Source organism: Tachypleus tridentatus, chromosome 10 (genome assembly GCF_004210375.1).
Source record: "Tachypleus tridentatus isolate NWPU-2018 chromosome 10, ASM421037v1, whole genome shotgun sequence".
In the NCBI taxonomy this organism is placed as follows: Eukaryota; Metazoa; Arthropoda; class Merostomata; order Xiphosura; family Limulidae; genus Tachypleus; species Tachypleus tridentatus.
Genome location: NC_134834.1, coordinates 11,635,950 through 11,653,152, shown reverse-complemented (window position 1 = coordinate 11,653,152; position 17,203 = coordinate 11,635,950). Strand labels below are relative to the sequence as shown.

At 36.7% G+C, this 17,203-nt stretch overlaps 1 protein-coding gene across 1 annotated transcript in view; it reads right to left on the bottom strand.

Moving 5' to 3' along the window:
* The window catches only part of LOC143227957 (uncharacterized), a 36,731-nt gene extending 25,951 nt beyond the window's left edge, over positions 1-10,780 (bottom strand). The window contains exon 1 of the mRNA XM_076459307.1: positions 10,565-10,780. Coding sequence (XP_076315422.1) covers positions 10,565-10,746 — 182 coding nt within the window. The 5' untranslated portion in view covers positions 10,747-10,780. The remainder of the gene's footprint in view (positions 1-10,564) is intronic.
* Positions 10,781-17,203: the final 6,423 nt, after the last annotated feature.

The window sequence follows — 17,203 nt, the reverse complement described above, 5'->3', positions numbered from 1 at the left end:
CCAGAATGAAGACTGTGTAATGAGTAAAACACTCACTTCCAGAATGAAAGTGTGTAATGTGTAAAACACTCACTCCCAGAATGAAGAGTGTGTAATGTGTAAAACACTCACTCCCAGAATGAAGAGTGTGTAATGTGTAAAACACTCACTCCCAGAATGAAGAGTGTGTAATATGTAAAACACTCACTCCCAGAATGAAGAGAGTGTAATGTGTAAAACTTCACTCTCAGAATAAAGAGTGTGTAATATTAAAACACTCACTCCCAGAATGAAGAGTGTGTAATGTGTAAAACACTCACTCCCAGAATGAAAAGTGTGTAATGTGTAAAACACTCACTCCCAGAATGAAGAGTGTGTAATGTGTAAAAACCTCACTCCCAGAATGAAAAGTGTGTAATGTGTAAAACACTCACTCCCAGAATGAAGAGTGTGTGATGTGTAAAACACTCACTCCCAGAATTAAGAGTGTGTAATGTGTGAAACACTCACTCCCAGAATGAAGAGTGTGTAATGTGTAAAACACTCACCCCAGAATGAACAGTGTGTAATGTGTAAAACACTCACTTCCAGAATGAAGAGTGTGTAATGTGTAAAACCTCACTCACAGAATGAAGAGTGTGCAATGTGTAAAAACATCACTCCCAGAATGAAGAGTGTGTAATGTATAAAACACTCACTCCCAGAATGAAGAGTGTGTAATGTGTAAAAACCTCACTCCCAGAATAAAAAGTGTGTAATATGTAAAACACTCACTCCTAGAATGAAGTGTGTGTAATGTGTAAAACACTCACTCCCAGAATGAAGAGTGTAATATGTAAAACACTCACTCCCAGAATGAAGAGTGTGTAATGTGTAAAACACTCACTACCAGAATAAAGTGTGTGTAATGTGTAAAACACTCACTCACAGAATGAAGAGTGTAATGTGTAAAACCTCACTCCCAGAATGAAGAGTGTGTAATGTGTGAAACACTCACCCCAGAATGAAGAGTGGGTAATGTGTAAAACACTCACTACCAGAATGAAGGGTGTGTAATGTAAAACACTCACTCCCAGAATGAAGAGTGTGTAATGTGTAAAAACACTCACTCCCAGAATGAACAGTGTGTAATATGTAAAACAGTCACTCCCAGAATGAAGAGTGTGTAATGTGTAAAAACCTCACTCCCAGAATGAAGTGTGTGTAATGTGTAAAACACTCACTCCCAGAATGAAAAGAGTGTAATGTGTAAAACCTCACCCCAGAATGAAGAGTGTGTAATGTGTAAAAACCTCACTCTCAGAATAAAGAGTGTGTAATATGTAAAACACTCACTCCCAGAATGAAGAGTGTGTGATGTGTAAAAACCTCACTATCAGAATGAAGAGTGTGTAATGTGTAAAACACTCACTCCCAGAATGAAGAGTTATACAATTTTAGGTTGACTCTTGTCTCCACTGCTGACTTTTATCGCTATCAAAATACTGAAGTTAAAAAGTCGTTTCTCTAAAGTGTCTTATATTTATGGTGATCTTATAACCCCTTGACCATTAACCATCTTTTACAGTAAGATCGCTCTTTATAAAGATCATCTGACGTTTTGACCTCACAAGTTCGTCCGTATGCTCTTCGCAATGGTCATCACTAACCATAGGTCAGTTTTAAATCTAGTAGCCATGGCGAGCAACGTATAATTAAAACGAACAAGACATGTTAATCTAGTTGACCCAGTTGTCAAACCCCAATTCTAATTAATATCTACCAGTGGATGTTTGTTTAGTTTTCTTCCTGTTTTATTTACTTTATGTTTCACTACTTCAACTGTTTATTTCTCTTAATCTAAATCAGACGTATAACTTTTGTTTTTAATGTGATAAAATGATATTTTAACATTTGGAACTGTGGCAATATTCAGAGTTCTGCACTTGGAAATTTGGAATTACCCAGATTTGGCCAAAGGTCCTAACTTGACTCCATATTCTTAAAGTCACCCATACTAATGATATTCAATATTCGTCATTTCGAAGATTATCTGTCATAAGTTTTAGTGAAAATGTGTAGTTAAGTTTAGCCTTCTGGGTAACGTGCTGGACTGTGGCTTCATGGTCCACCATGGCTCGTGTTGCATTAGGGCCGAGAGGGAGCGACTTTTCTGATACTTGGAATAAGATGTTCGTACTTTTCGTGATGATGTGCGAACAGTGTGATGATGTTCGGGCAGTGTGATGATGTGTGAACTGTGTGATGATGTGCGAACAGTGTGATGATGTGTGAACAGTGTGATGATGTGTGAACAGTGTGATGATGTGCGGACAGTGTGATGATGTGCGAACATTGTGATGATGTGTGAACAGTGTGATGATGTGTGAACATTGTGATGATGTATGAACAGTGTGATGATGTGCGAACAGTGTGATGATATTGCGAAACAGTGTGATGATATGTGAACAGTGCGATGATGTGCGAAACAGTGTGACGATGCGTGAACAGTGTGACGATGCGCGAACAGTGTGATGATGCGTGAACAGTGTGATGATGCGCGACAGTGTGATGATGATGCGCGAACATTGTGATGATGCGAAACAGCGTGATGATAATGCGCAAACAGTGTGACGATGTGCGAACCGTGTGATGACGTGCGAACAACAGTGTGATGACGTATGAACAGCAGTGATGACGATGCGCGAAACAAGCGTGACGATAGCGCGAACAGTGTGACGATGAACGTGCGAAACGAAATGTGACGACGTATGTGATGCGAACCGTGCGACGACGCCGAACCGTGCGACGATGTGAACAGTGTGATGACGTGCGAACCGTGTGATGACGATATGAACATTGTGATGATGTGCGAACATTGTGACGATGCGCGAACCGTGCGACGACGCGCGAACAGCGTGACGACGCGAACCGTGCGACGACGCGCGATAGCGCGACGACGTGCGATGAGTGTGACGACGCGCGAACATCATGTGATGATGCGCGAACACTGCGACGATGCAATGCGCGACAGCGCGTGACGACGCGCGAAACAGCGCGACGACGCGCGATTAAGCGTGACGACGTGCGAGACAGCGTGACGATGTGTGAAACAGTGCGATGATGTGCGAAACAGTGTGATGATATGCGCGACAGTGTGACGGTGCGCGAACATCGTGACGATGTCCGAACATTGTGATGATAATGCGAACCGTGCGATGATGCGCGAGCAGCGTGATGACGTACGAACAGTGTGACGACGCGAACCGTGCGACGACGTACGAACAGTGCGTGTTGATGTGCGAAACAGTGTGATGATGTGCGAACCGTGTGATGATGTATACGAACATTGTGATGATGTACGAACACATTGTGATGATGCGCGAACAGCGTGATGATGACGTGCGAACCGTGTGATGATGTGCGAACAGTGTGATGACGTGTGAACAGTGTGATGATGTGCGCGAACAGTGTGATGACGTGTGAACATTGTGATGATGTGTGAACATTGTGATGATATTACGAACAGTGTGATGATATTACGAACATTGTGATGATGTGTGAACAGTGTGATGATAATGCGAACCGTGCGATGACGTATGAACAGTGTAATGTTGATGCGAACAGTGTGATGATGTGTGAACCGTGTGATGATGTATGAACATTGTGATGATGTATGAACATTGTGTGATGATGTATGAACATCAGTGATGATGTGCGAACCGTGTGATGACGTGCGAACAGCGTGATGATGTGCGAACAGTGTGATGATGCGCGAAAACAGTGTGATGATGTGCGAACCGTGCGATGATGCGCGAACAGTGTGATGATGCGAACCGTGTGATGACGTGCGAACCGTGTGATGATGCGCGAACAGTGTGATGATGTGTGAACCGTGCGATGATGTGCGAACAGTGCGATGATGTGTGAACAGTGATGATGTGCGAACAGCGTGATGATGCGCAAAACAGTGTGATGATGTGCGAACAGTGTGATGATGTGAGAACCGTGATGATGTACGAACAGTGTGATGATGTGCGAACCGTGTGATGATGTGTGAACAGTGTAATGATGTGCGAACAGTGTGATGATGTGAGAACTGTGTGATGATGTATGAACTGTGTGATGATGTGTGAACTGTGTGATGATGTGCGGACAGTGTGATGATGTGTGAACTGTGTGATGATGTGCGAACAGTGTGATGATGTGTGAACTGTGTGATGATGTGTGAACAGTGTGATGATGTGTGAACAGTGTGATGATGTGCGAACAGTGTGATGATGTGCGAACAGTGTGATGATGTGTGAACTGTGTGATGATGTGCGAACAGTGTGATGATGTGGGTAAGAAATTCGAAATTTGTTACTCGTATTAAATATGCTTCCAAATATTAGAAATAAGACAAGGAAATGAAACCCTGACATACAAAAGAAAAACGTGAACATATCAGTTGTATAATAATTCCATAAACGATAATTTTACCAAGCAGATTTCCGTGACCCAGCCAATTCAGCGTGGTTTTGTCTGTTTTCTAATTTTCGCGTTTCGTAAGATCGTGTGTAAGTAATATATGCTATTTCCATAGAAATAACCAGAGAACAGAAGCGACACAAGACAGACTTTCTTAAAGTACGGCTTTCAGAACCTGAGCTTCTAACAATTTACAATAATTAGCTGTATTGAAGGACATGAGCTGAAATGGAAATTCTACTATTTTGAAGCCCTAGTCACGAAGGACATAGCATTTGAACGTGTTCTAAGTAATACAGTAAGTTAAACGCTATTTGAATGCCACTGCGATTAGCCGAGAATTATAAAACAGTTTCATAACATGGTGGAAACAAAATAATAACAAAGAAAAGTAAAACTAAAACAGCTATTATTTTCAACGACTGTCGGTGAACTTTGAAAACTTGTTGTGTGAAAGGCAGTAACCATGAAATTTAACTTCTTAACAACAACATTAAAAGGAAATACGTTAAAAAACAATATTTTAACAACTGTAGTTGTAGCTAGAAAATTTATTGTTTTATCAAAAACAAACCCAACAACAACGAAGTTTAGCTTCATTAATATTTATTAACTCGTTAACGAGATCAAATGTTGTACCTGTTTGTCTCTTTTTACACATACAAATACATACTGACTACATCTTTGAAATAACATTTAAGGAATGTTTGCGAAGAAAGATTTATCCAGAGTTTGAAAAGGAATGGTGGAAAAACATTAATTGAAGTATTTAAAAGGTCAAAGCTAAAGTAAAGGTCATATATTATTACAGATATTTTAAAGGTTTGTGGCATACGTGGTAGAAATGCGTTTTAAATGAGTATGTTTTTTGACAACACGTACACGTACAATCATGTGAAAAGTTAGGACATCCCATGAAAGCCTGTGTATTTTGTAACAGTTTTGATATATAGATATTTAATCTCAATTTTAACAATACTGAGAGATTATAGGAATATAACTAAACAATTAAAACTGAAGAAAAGACTTTTCAAGATCTTCTGTAAATGTAATTCTACAAAAATGCATATTCTAACTGAGGAAAAAGTTAGGACACCCCCACATTTATTCCCACTTAAAATGGCTCAACTCACACACAGGTGTATCACACCAGGTGCACATGATTTTAGAAGATCGTTACTCAGCATTTTGAATGAGGCTTGCCCTATTTAAATCTCAGACATTTAGTTTGGTGTGCTCCTGACTGTTGAAGTGGGAGTGAGCACCATGGTGAGAGCTAAAGAGCTGTCTGAGGCCTTCAGACAGAAAATTGTAGAAGCTATGAGTCTGGTAATGGATTTAAAAAGATCCCAAAAGATTTTGAAATCAGATATTCCACTGTCCGGAAAACAGTCAACAAGTGGAGGGCCTTCAAAACAACTGCCAACATGCCCAGGTCTGGTCGTTTAAACAAGTTCACCCCGAGAGCAGACCGCAAGATGCTAAAAGAGATCTCCAAGTACCCTAACATGTCATCACGGGACCTGCAGCAGGCTCTGGCTACTGTTGATGTGAAAGTGCATGTCCCTACAATCAGAAAGAGACTGCACAAGTTTAACTTGCATGGGAGGTGTGCAAGGAGGAAACCTTTGTTCTCTAAGAAAAACATCAAGGCCAGACTGAAGTTTGCCAGAGAGAATGTAGACAAAGACCAGGACTTCTGGAATAATGTTCTTTGGACAGATGAGTCCAAAGTTGAATTATTTGGACACCAGAACAGAGGAAATGTTTGGCGTAAACCAAATACAGCATTCCAAGTAAAGAACCTCATATCAACTGTGAAGCATGGAGGTGGAAGTGTCATGGTTTGGGGCTTCTTTGCTGTAGTAGGACCTGGACAGCTTACAATCATAGAATCCACTATGAATTCAACTGTGTATCAGAGGGTGCTTGAGGAACATGTGAGTCCATCTGTAAGAAAATTAAAGCTGAAGCGGAACTGGACCCTGCAACAGGACAATGACCCAAAACATACCAGTAAATCCACCAAGGACTGGCTGAAAACTAAGAAATGGAGAGTTCTAGAATAGCCGAGTCAAAGCCCAGATCTTAATCCCATTGAGATGCTGTGGGATGACTTGAAACAGGCTGTACATGCAAGAAACCCCTCAAACATCTCACAGCTGAAAGAATTCTGCATTGAAAAGTGGGAAAACATTCTTCAGACCTATGTCAGAGACTGGTAGATGGCTACAAGAAGTGTCTCATTGCAGTTATTTCAGCCAAAGGGGTAACACTAGCTATTAGGGTAGGGTGGTCCTAACTTATTCCTCAGTTAGAATATGCATTTTGTAGAATTACATTTACAGAAGATCTTGAAAAGTCTTTTCTTCAGTTTTAATTTTTAGTTATATTCCTATAATCTCTCAGTATTGTTGAAATTGAGATTAAATATCCATATATCCAAAAATGTTACACAAATACACAGACTTTCATAGGGAGTCCTAACTTTTTCACATGACTGTATGTTTGCTTACCTGTCGAGTATTTAAAACAAGTTAAACGTAAATCAACCGACAATAGTCACAAGGGTATCCATTCTCGATTGTGATATATTCACACTTTTCTGTCACAAACCATAAAATATTAAAATAATTACTTCTGTTTAAAATATGTCGACTACTTAACATACTGCTAACAGCAAACATGAACTGAAAACAGAAATATAATCAGTGTCATATGTTGTGATGTTAAGAACAACAAGGAAGTAACTACATCAGTGTTATATGTTGTGAAGTTAAGAAGAACAAAAAAGTGGCTACATCGGTGTTATATGTTGTGAAGTTAAGAACAACAAGGAATTGACTACATCAGTGTTATATGTTGTGATGTTAGAACAACAAGGAAGTGACTACATCAGTGTTATATGTTGTGATGTTAAGAACAACAAGTGATTACATCAGTGTTATATGTTGTCATGTTAGGAACAAGAAGGAAGTAACTACAACTGTATTATATGTTGTCATGTTAGGAACGAGAAGGTAGTGACTACATCAGTGTTATATGTTGTCATGTTAAGAACAACAAGGAAGTGACTACATCAGTGTTATATGTTGTGATGTTAGGAACTATTAGGTAGTGACTACATCAGTGTTATATGTTGTGAAGTTAAGAACAACAAGGAAGTAACTACATCAGTGTTATATGTTGTGATGTTAAGAACAACAAGGAAGTGACTACATCAGTGTTATATGTTGTGATGTTAAAAACAACAAGGAAGTGACTACATCAGTGTTATATGTTGTGATCTTAAGAACAACAAGGAAGTGACTACATCAGTGTTATATGTTGTGATGTTAAGAACAACAAGGAAGTGACTACATCAGTGTTATATGTTGTGATCTTAAGAACAACAAGGAAGTGACTACATCAGTGTTATATGTTGTCATGTTAGGAACAAGAAGGAAGTAACTACAACTGTATTATATGTTGTCATGTTAGAACGAGAAGGTAGTGACTACATCAGTGTTATATGTTGTGAAAATCTTACAGAAAAGTTCGAAGTTTTGTTCGTTTTTCTCTAATATTGTAATTTTCTAAATTGATTAGTACTCGGAAAATACTTTTATAGAAAAAAAATGTTGTAGAACCCTTAAGAAGACATAAAGGATCAAAGTATGTGATTGGTAGAAACATCGGGTTTTTCTTGTTATACCTAAAGTTTAAATATATAAAACAGAGAAATAAATAGCAACTCATTTTCTTACTAGTTGACCGAAATTAAGTGGACAAGTCATTTTAATTCTAACCTTTATATTTTATCGTGAAGGAAAGAATAGTCATAGATATATTAGTTGAAGTCTCTGGAAACCTACATCTGGCGTCTCTGAATCTATTGGTTCTTTATTTATCGGGTGTCAAGGTCTGTTCGATAATGATTAATTGTACGTCACGTGATACTTTAATTCACCGAAGAGAAGTATATATATATATATATTGAAACAGGTTTGTCCCAATTCAACACTTCTGTAGAAATGACATGACGCAATAAAATATTATGACAGGGAAATAAATCATTCAGTTAAAAAACTTCTATATTTCAATATGTGCAACATGTGACAAAATAACAAGAGCCTGGTGTGGATTTTATAATTCCGTTACGAAACTCTGTTGTATTAAGAAACAAGTATTTCTCTATTTTTTAACTGTACTTGTAGTTAAAATATTTTGTCGACGAAAGTTTAAAGTCGGGAAGTAATTAGAAAGACACGTTTTGTTAATCTTAAAAGATGTAAAAAAACATTAATAAATTTGTTATTACGTATAAGTAAAAATAGAGCCTTATCAGTGACCACTCTGACGTCACGTGTTTTACTTCGTAGACTGTCTGCAGGCAATTTTCCTGTTCGCTCCCCCGCTAGTACAGCGGTAAGTCTACGGATTTACAACGGTAAAATCAGGGGTTCGATTCCCCTCGATGGGCTCAGCAGATAGCCCGATGTGGCTTTGCTATAAGAAAACACACACAGATTTTCCCGTTCTTTTGTTAAATTATGTATTTATATTAAACGACGAATCGTTATAGCTGTCTTGATAACGCATGTTGCTTTATATGAACACTTGCATTGTCTTGTCGTGTGGGTTTCTTATACGGCTTCATATTTTAGGTCATACGTGTATGTTCTAATATGTCGAACCAATTGCATTACTTTATAATATGGACCATTTATAAGAAAATATTTTAGGACAGCAGTGTGGATTTTAAGGTCGTGCGGATCAATGACTATTAATTTTGATACATCTCGTGTGATTGAGATTGAATCCCGGTCCTGTGATTGAACCGGCTGTAGCCTCTACAGACACACATAGAAAGAACTATCGCAAACAGACAGATAGAAAACCACAAATAGGAAGACAAATATAAACTCAAAATATAGAGAGACAAGCAGGAAGATAGATATTAATAAGAAAATATAGATAGGTTGATGAAGACTGACAAACAGATAAATAACGGCAGAGAGACCGGTGGCAGAGCAAACAGTTCAGGAACTGTGGCAAAGAAATATGTGACACCCGTTTCTTTTGTTGTTGTTTTTTCTTCAGAAGATAGAACCAGACCAGGCCACCAGAGGGCATGCGTCCTGTAGCTTTGTTTGGTTTGTTTGGAATTAAGTACAAAACTATTAGCTATCTGTGCTCTGCTTACCACAGGTATCAAAACCCGGTTTCTAGCTGTGCCAGTCCGCAGATATACGCCGTGCCACTGCGGGTCGGCTATGGGTGTTGCCCTGGTTAGTTCCGCCTCTGAGGCAGACAGATAGACAGAATGACCATTAAGTTTAGTGAGAATGAAACTTTTGTTTGACGGGAGAAAAAATCATGCAACACCAACTTGTTATATTTTAACACAGATTCGAGAGAAAAAAAACATCAAACGAAAATATTATTTTTTTTTTCATAACTTAGAAAGAATTATTTAATAGAAATCCAGTCACTAGTAAAACAAAATAACACAATAGCTACTTTAGTAATACTCTTTAATATGTTCTTAGACTTTTTGCGGGATCTGTTATTATGTTGGTGCACGCGCTTCGCGACATGGGCGGGGCTCGTTCTGTTAATAAATTCAGTGACGAAACATTTTTAAGGTTACCCGAGCTTATTGCTCTATTCAAAATCTAAACACGATCTATGTTGAAATTATTAGATCCCTTTTTTTCTCTCATTTTATTTCTTTAGGAAAATATGAGAATATGATAAAAAAAATAATACATCTTTGTTTGTTAATACAAGGTGTCCCCACAAAGTCATGACCCGGCATGGCCAGGTGGGTTAAAGAGTTCAATTCGTAATCTGAGAGACGCAGGTTCGAATTCCCTTCGCACCAAACATGTTCGCCCTTTCAGCTGTGAAGGCGTTATAATGGTACGGTCAATCCTACTATTCGTTGGTAAAAGAGTAGCCCAAGAGTTGGCGGCGGGTGGTGATGACTAGCTGCCTTCCCTCTGGTCTTACACTGCTAAATTAGCGACGGCTAGCGCAGATAGCCCTCGTGTAGCTTTGCGGGAAATTCAAAAAATAAAACGTAAACAAACCCCACAAAGTCTGTTAACCATTACAACATCGTAACGAACACAGTATTTTTTTGCACACTAACCTTGTTATCAGACGCCTTCTGTACTTCAGTTTAGCACCTTCTTTTCTCTCAGCGTTGTTTTCATCTGCATCTTTCTGTTTCACACGTCTCGAACTTGACATTTTAAATTCGAACGGTTTTGGAGGTTTGGAGCACGACTTTAACCGCCTGCTCTTTGAAGATTCCACGTGTTCTTTGCCCATGTCTTCACCAGTTCTCCCTGTTAAGTGTATCGTTCGGTCGCCATTCGATCTGTTTCTCACACGTTTTCTTTTCCTAACTGTTTTTTTTCTTTCTGTTCTCAGCACTGTCGGTGTCCTCCTCTTCCACAGATTCATTTATTTCCGATTCGGATAAATGAATGATTTTCAACATCATCTCCTTCAACAGATTAAATCTATTTTCTTCGTCTTCGTCATTGTTTGGTAGTACCCCCAGGGCTTTCTGTCTTATATAGAGACATTCGTCTTCCTTCGTAAAATAAGGATTCTTCCACCGAGCATTCATAATTTCAGTCACCACATAGGACAGTCCACTTTACAGTACCTGTATAGCAGTGGTCAGACAAACAAATGGACAATTATAATGGGGTAATCTACTTCCTCTGTAACCTTTCTCTGTCTTTCTCTAAGATTTTGTCAAAAGCTCAATACATTAAGAAACGTTATTTTCCTTACAAAATAATACAGTAAAACCTGTCTGAGCCAGAAACATCAAAATTTTGCAGTATTATCTTAAGATTTCTCTTATATGAGGCCCTCTATATGGTGGAACCTGCGTAACGCAGACAGAAACCTATCTTTCACCTACCTCATCTATCTACAAGTAGGCTTAGAACCTGAGAAAATCAGAAAAAAATGTTTTATTAAATATTAATTTCTTATTTAATTAATAATTTGTTTAAATATTCATAAATTCTTGTTTAATTAATAATTTGTTTAAATATTCATAAATTCTTGTTTAATCAATAATTTGTTTATATATTAATAAAATTTTGTTTCATTGATAATTTGTTTAAATATTAATAAATTCTTGTTTAATTAATAATTTGTTTAAATATTAATAAATTCTTGTTTAATTAATATTTTTAAATATTAATAAATTCTTGTTTAATTAATAATTTGTTTAAATATTAATAAATTCTTGTTTAATTAATATTTTTAAATATTAATAAATTCTTGTTTAATTAATAATTTGTTTAAATATTAATAAATTCTTGTTTAATTAATAATTTGATTAAATATTAATAAATTCTTGTTTAATTAATAATTTGTTTAAATATTAATAATTTCTTGTTTAAATATTAATAATTTCTTGTTTAATTAATAATTTGTTTAAATATTAATAAATTCTTGTTTAATTAATAATTTGTTTAAATATTAATAAATTCTTGTTTAATTAATAATTTGTTTAAATATTAATAAATTCTTGTTTAATTAATAATTTGTTTAAACATTAATAAATTCTTGTTTAATTAATAATTTGTTTAAATATTAATAAATTCTCAAACATTTTGTTACAGTGAGTATTGGTTAAATATATTGTTTTTTTCTGACGTCATTATTTTTACAGTTAAATTAGATTCATGATTTGTAGAAATATATTTGTCTTTTAAGTGAAAAGTTTTACTCTTTAAATAATTCTCACGAGAAAAATAAATTCCTATCTTCCTAAAATTTAGGAAAATTTGCTTAATGCCTTCATGTTTTTTTAAAGTTGTTTGTTATGACAATTGTACTGAAATCCAAACTCTGATTGATTCAGATGATTCTGTGAACGTGGAAAGTTTTGTGAACGTTGACAAGAATGTTTTAACAGAAACTGATCAAACTGATTTAAAATCTATAATAGAATCACAAGATGTTAACAGTGTGAGAGATTCAGAAGATGAACAAAATGGAAAAGATAGTGAGAAAATAGAAATTCCTACTTCATCACAAGTGTTACGTTGTATTAACGTTATCAAATTGTATACAAAAATGAAGTGGGAAAATGAACTTCATGAAGAGGTCGTAGAATTTGTGTTCTCTTTTAACCACATGAGAAAGTCCATTGAAACAGTTGAAACTGGACACTTTCTTCAAATAAATTTGATTAAGAATTTGTGTACTTATGTATATTTTGAATGTCTATTTTCGTTCTTATTCTAATAAATATAACATAAACAGTATAATAACTCTATTCACAAACGTCTTACCTCAAGTCAAGCAAGTATAACGTTCCGTTTAAAAACTATACATAATTAATGAAATGCATGTTTAACAGGTCTAAACCAGAAAACCTGATTAAGCCGGAAATATTATTCGGTCCCATGCGATTCCGCCTTAGACAGGTTTTACTGTATTAAGTAGAAAACAAAGTGATCTTTCTTCGATTCAAATGTTAATCAAATTTTTAACCCTGAAAGAAGATGATGTTAATAGGAACATGCTAACAACAGATTTTATATAAAAAAATACGTGGAAGGAACATGCTACCAACATATTTAATACGTGGAAAACCCTCATATTTTAGAGATATTGGATATAAATACCCTCACAACCCTCACAGTAATATTGGTACAAATTGTTGATAGTTTTACTTCAATAACATGTTTAATAAGATTAAACTGTTTTAAGGTTTGTGTTTTTTTCTTATATTGTCAAAATTACACTAATCAACACTTGAAATTAATTAAAGAGATGAAAACAGCTCATGTGTTATACACATAGGCGTTCGTATCCCCTTCGCACCAAACATGCTCGCCTTTTCAGCCGTGGGGGCGTTATAATTTGATGGTCAATCCCACTATTCGTTGGTAAAAGAGTAGCCCAAGAGTTGGCGGTGGGTGATGTTTACTAGCTGCTTTCTTTTATGAGTTAGGGACAACACACGGGACGGTCTTCCAGAAATTTGCGCGAAATTAAAATTAAGAAACCAAAATCACTAAAGCTATATATCTCACACAAACTACCGTATTTATAGGCTTAAGCACGTTTTAAAATTAAACTATAGCTTTAAAATGTGACGTCATTTTAACTTCGAGTTCGCATGCGCGTTTATCACGTGGGACTTCTAAAATAGAACATGTTGCTAAGAGCTAAGCCAGCTTAGTAAAATATCTTGCTTTAAACAGAACCATAATTAACACATTCAATTAGTGTTTTGTGTTACACAAACCATCGTTAACGTATTTAACGAAAATCTTACACTCAACACAATCACAAATAAGGCATTTCACGAATAATTCAAGTTATATTCGGCAACTCAGCAAAACTCCATTTGAAAAGATTTCTATGTTAGGTATGAAGGAAAAACAGACATTACCGGAGATGTGGGAAAACATTACAATGCTATATTTTCAGAGCTGAACAATAACTAACTGAAGAACGAAACAAATATGTCTCAGTAAAGTAGCGTTGTGTCATATATTTAATATTACAATATCTTACTGCTATTGATCCACGTTAATCTAACACTAACAAGAAAATTCCATTACTGGCAGCATGGAGATTAGTGAAATTCCGTACGTTTTAACCATATTACTCAGCGTACAAAACAGGCTATAAGTATATATATGTAATCCTCTATACGTAGAGCATGTCAGAAAATAAAATCATTTATAATGCAAATACCTTCACGACTTCTTTTTTATTCCTCCTGTGCTAAGCATTAAAGGGTATTTATTGATATATTTGTTGTTCAGGGCAAAGTTTCACAGTGGGGTATCAGTGTTCTGTCCACTGCGCGTATCGAAACTCGATTTCTAGAGTTATAAGACTTACTGCTGAGCCGCAAAGAAGCCAAATACACTGATTTGTTTGTTTCAGCGCAAAGCCACTTCGGGCCATGTGTTGCCCACCGCGGGAAAACGAACCTTGGGTATAAGTGCTGTGATTTAATAAACGTACAGCTGACCCAACAGATACTAGATACACTGAACTAATTATTGTTGTTTATTATTAAACACATAGCTAAACAAATGGTTATCTGTGCTCTGTCCACCACAGGCATCGAAACCGGTTTCTAGTGGTATATGTCCCCAGACATGCCGCTGTGCTACTGGAGGGCGAACAAATTATTTTCAGTTTCATTAGTAGAAACTCTAAAGTGGATTATTTGTCTAACTGGATACCATATTTATATACATATATGCACATATGGATGACATATTTAAACAGAAATAAAAAACAGGAAACCAATAACGCAAAAAATGAAAATTTTAGGACAAACAGTGTTATCTACTTATCATATCGTAGAACGCGGCCCGTCAGGAAAATCATCCTCGTGTCACTGACGTTTCATAATTTTTGTCCAATCACGATCATTCAGCCTTTTTTCTGTTTTGTCCCTCTATTTGAATATATACATTGTATTAATTATAATTCCAGTTATCCAGTATGGTTCTTTCTAGTCATCGATATATTTTCCAGAGTACATTGAAATTTTTTTGAGATCGAAACAATGAATTCAGAGTCAAAATTACCGAAACTGTAGGCTGTTTCGTTATTTAAAATTTGATGCACAGAAAGTAAGCTGTAAACGCATTTGGAGACTTTGATAACACTCATCTGGACGGAAATGTAAACGTAATAATGAAATATTTCTAACAAATAAAACTGAAAACTTAAACATATAATTTTAGGTACTTTTATAAAATAAATAAAGTTAGATTAGGGACTTCTCGGGCTCAAGATATGAAGGGTCTTATCCCATTACCTATGTTATTAAATATTTATATGTTTCAACTGTTACATTAATGTTAACAATTATCCACTAAACATTGCACAACGCCATCTGCTGATTGTAATCTATTTTTTCTACCTTATACAAACGATACATGAATAAAAACTAAACCAACAAAGCCAAAGTATTATTCAACCGTTCATTCAAAGCAGTCTACTATTTTAACGTTTCATAGCTAGTGAATAAACAGGACAGCTACCGCCCGATCAACCTCGTTAGCTATATGGGCAAAATCCTATAACGTATAATTTATTCGCGGTAGATTATACACCTTTCTGGAGATCATCTATTAACCTGTTGACTGCCAAGTGTTTCAGCTGCTACAATACAACAGTAATGCTTCTTCATTTTGTAACTTTTTCCGTGACGCCATTTTGGATCGAAAGTGAAACAGTTTGTAAGTAGGTTAAATGCATGTATGGTGCTGACTTCTAGCGTTGAAGTTAGGTATAATTGAGAACAATTAACTCGTCCGTGGCACTGTGTTACCATCGGCTTGGACGAGTTATCTCGTCTACGGCACTGAACAGGTTAATTCACAGAAAAGTAAAGCAGATTCAGAAAAATGTATATAAACAACAAAAATTAAATTAACGAAACAATAGTGACGATAAAAATTAGTGTATTGTCGTCTGCTTTAGGCCCGGCATAGCCAGGTGGGTTAAGGCGTGCGATTTGTAATCCGAGGGTCGCGGGTTCGTATCCCCGTCGCACCAAGCATGCTCGCCTTTTCAGCCGTGAGGCTGTTATAATGTTACGGTCAATCCCACTATTCGTTGGTAAAGAGTAGCCCAAGAGTTGGCGGTGGGTGGTGATGACTAGCTGCCTTCCCTCTAGTCTTACACTGCTAAATTAGGGACGGTTAGCGCATATAGCCCTCAGTAGCTTTGCGCGAAATTCAAAAAAACAAAAGATCGTCTGTTTTCTCGATATAAATATGTTCGACACTGGATGACGCGACAGTCTTAGGTCTGGACGATTAAGTCAAAGTAACTTCAGCGAACCCTCACAAGCTGTACAACTTTCTGAAAAAAAAAAAAAGGTAAGAACATTTGTTCCCTAGGGTGGGAGAGTCTGTCCCATAATTTTTATCGTGTATGTTAGCTGTATGTACCAATCTTCTACTTAGAATTCATTGACGGTGTCATTTTGGAAGAACGCCCCACACCATCTGTAGCAACTTCGATATACAACATGCTGAACTAGAATACTTGAATGTTTTAAACAATTATATTAAAATAACAAGTGTTCGCAGAACCAGAAGGAGCCCGCCATGGCCAGATGGTTAAGGTCCTCGACTCGTAATCCGAGGGTCGTGGGTTCGAATCCCTGTTACAAAACATGCTCATCCTTTCATCCGTGGGAGCGTTATAATGTGACAGTCGATCCCATTCGTTGGTAAAAGAGTAGCCCAAGAGTTGGCGGTGGGTGGTAATGACTACTTGCCTTCCCTCTAGTCTTACACTGCTAAATGGGGACGGCTAGCGCAGATAGCCCTCGTGTATCTTTGCGTGAAATTCAAAACAAAACAAACAAACAAACACATTAGAACCTGAAATTTAACACTTACTGGTAAGTCACTTTAAAAACTGTTATTTCGTTTGTCAAGCCGTCTTTAATTTAGCAATAATAGCCTGGAAGGAGAGCAACAAGACAACAACACTCGCCGCCAACTCTTTGGCTACTCTCTTATCAGTGTACAGTGGAATTGACTAACAAGTTATAACGACACCACGGCTAAAAGATGAAATGTTCGGTGAAGGGGATTCGAACCTGTGAACCTCAGATTGCGAAATGAAGCGCCCTCACCACCAAGCCGTGTCAGAGCTGGAAATATATATATGTATTTAAAATACAGTGCATAAAGGCTCGAAGACTTAGTGCGTGTAACTGGTCCGTTAGATGCTCTATATTGCTTTTTGTTAAGATTTCCCC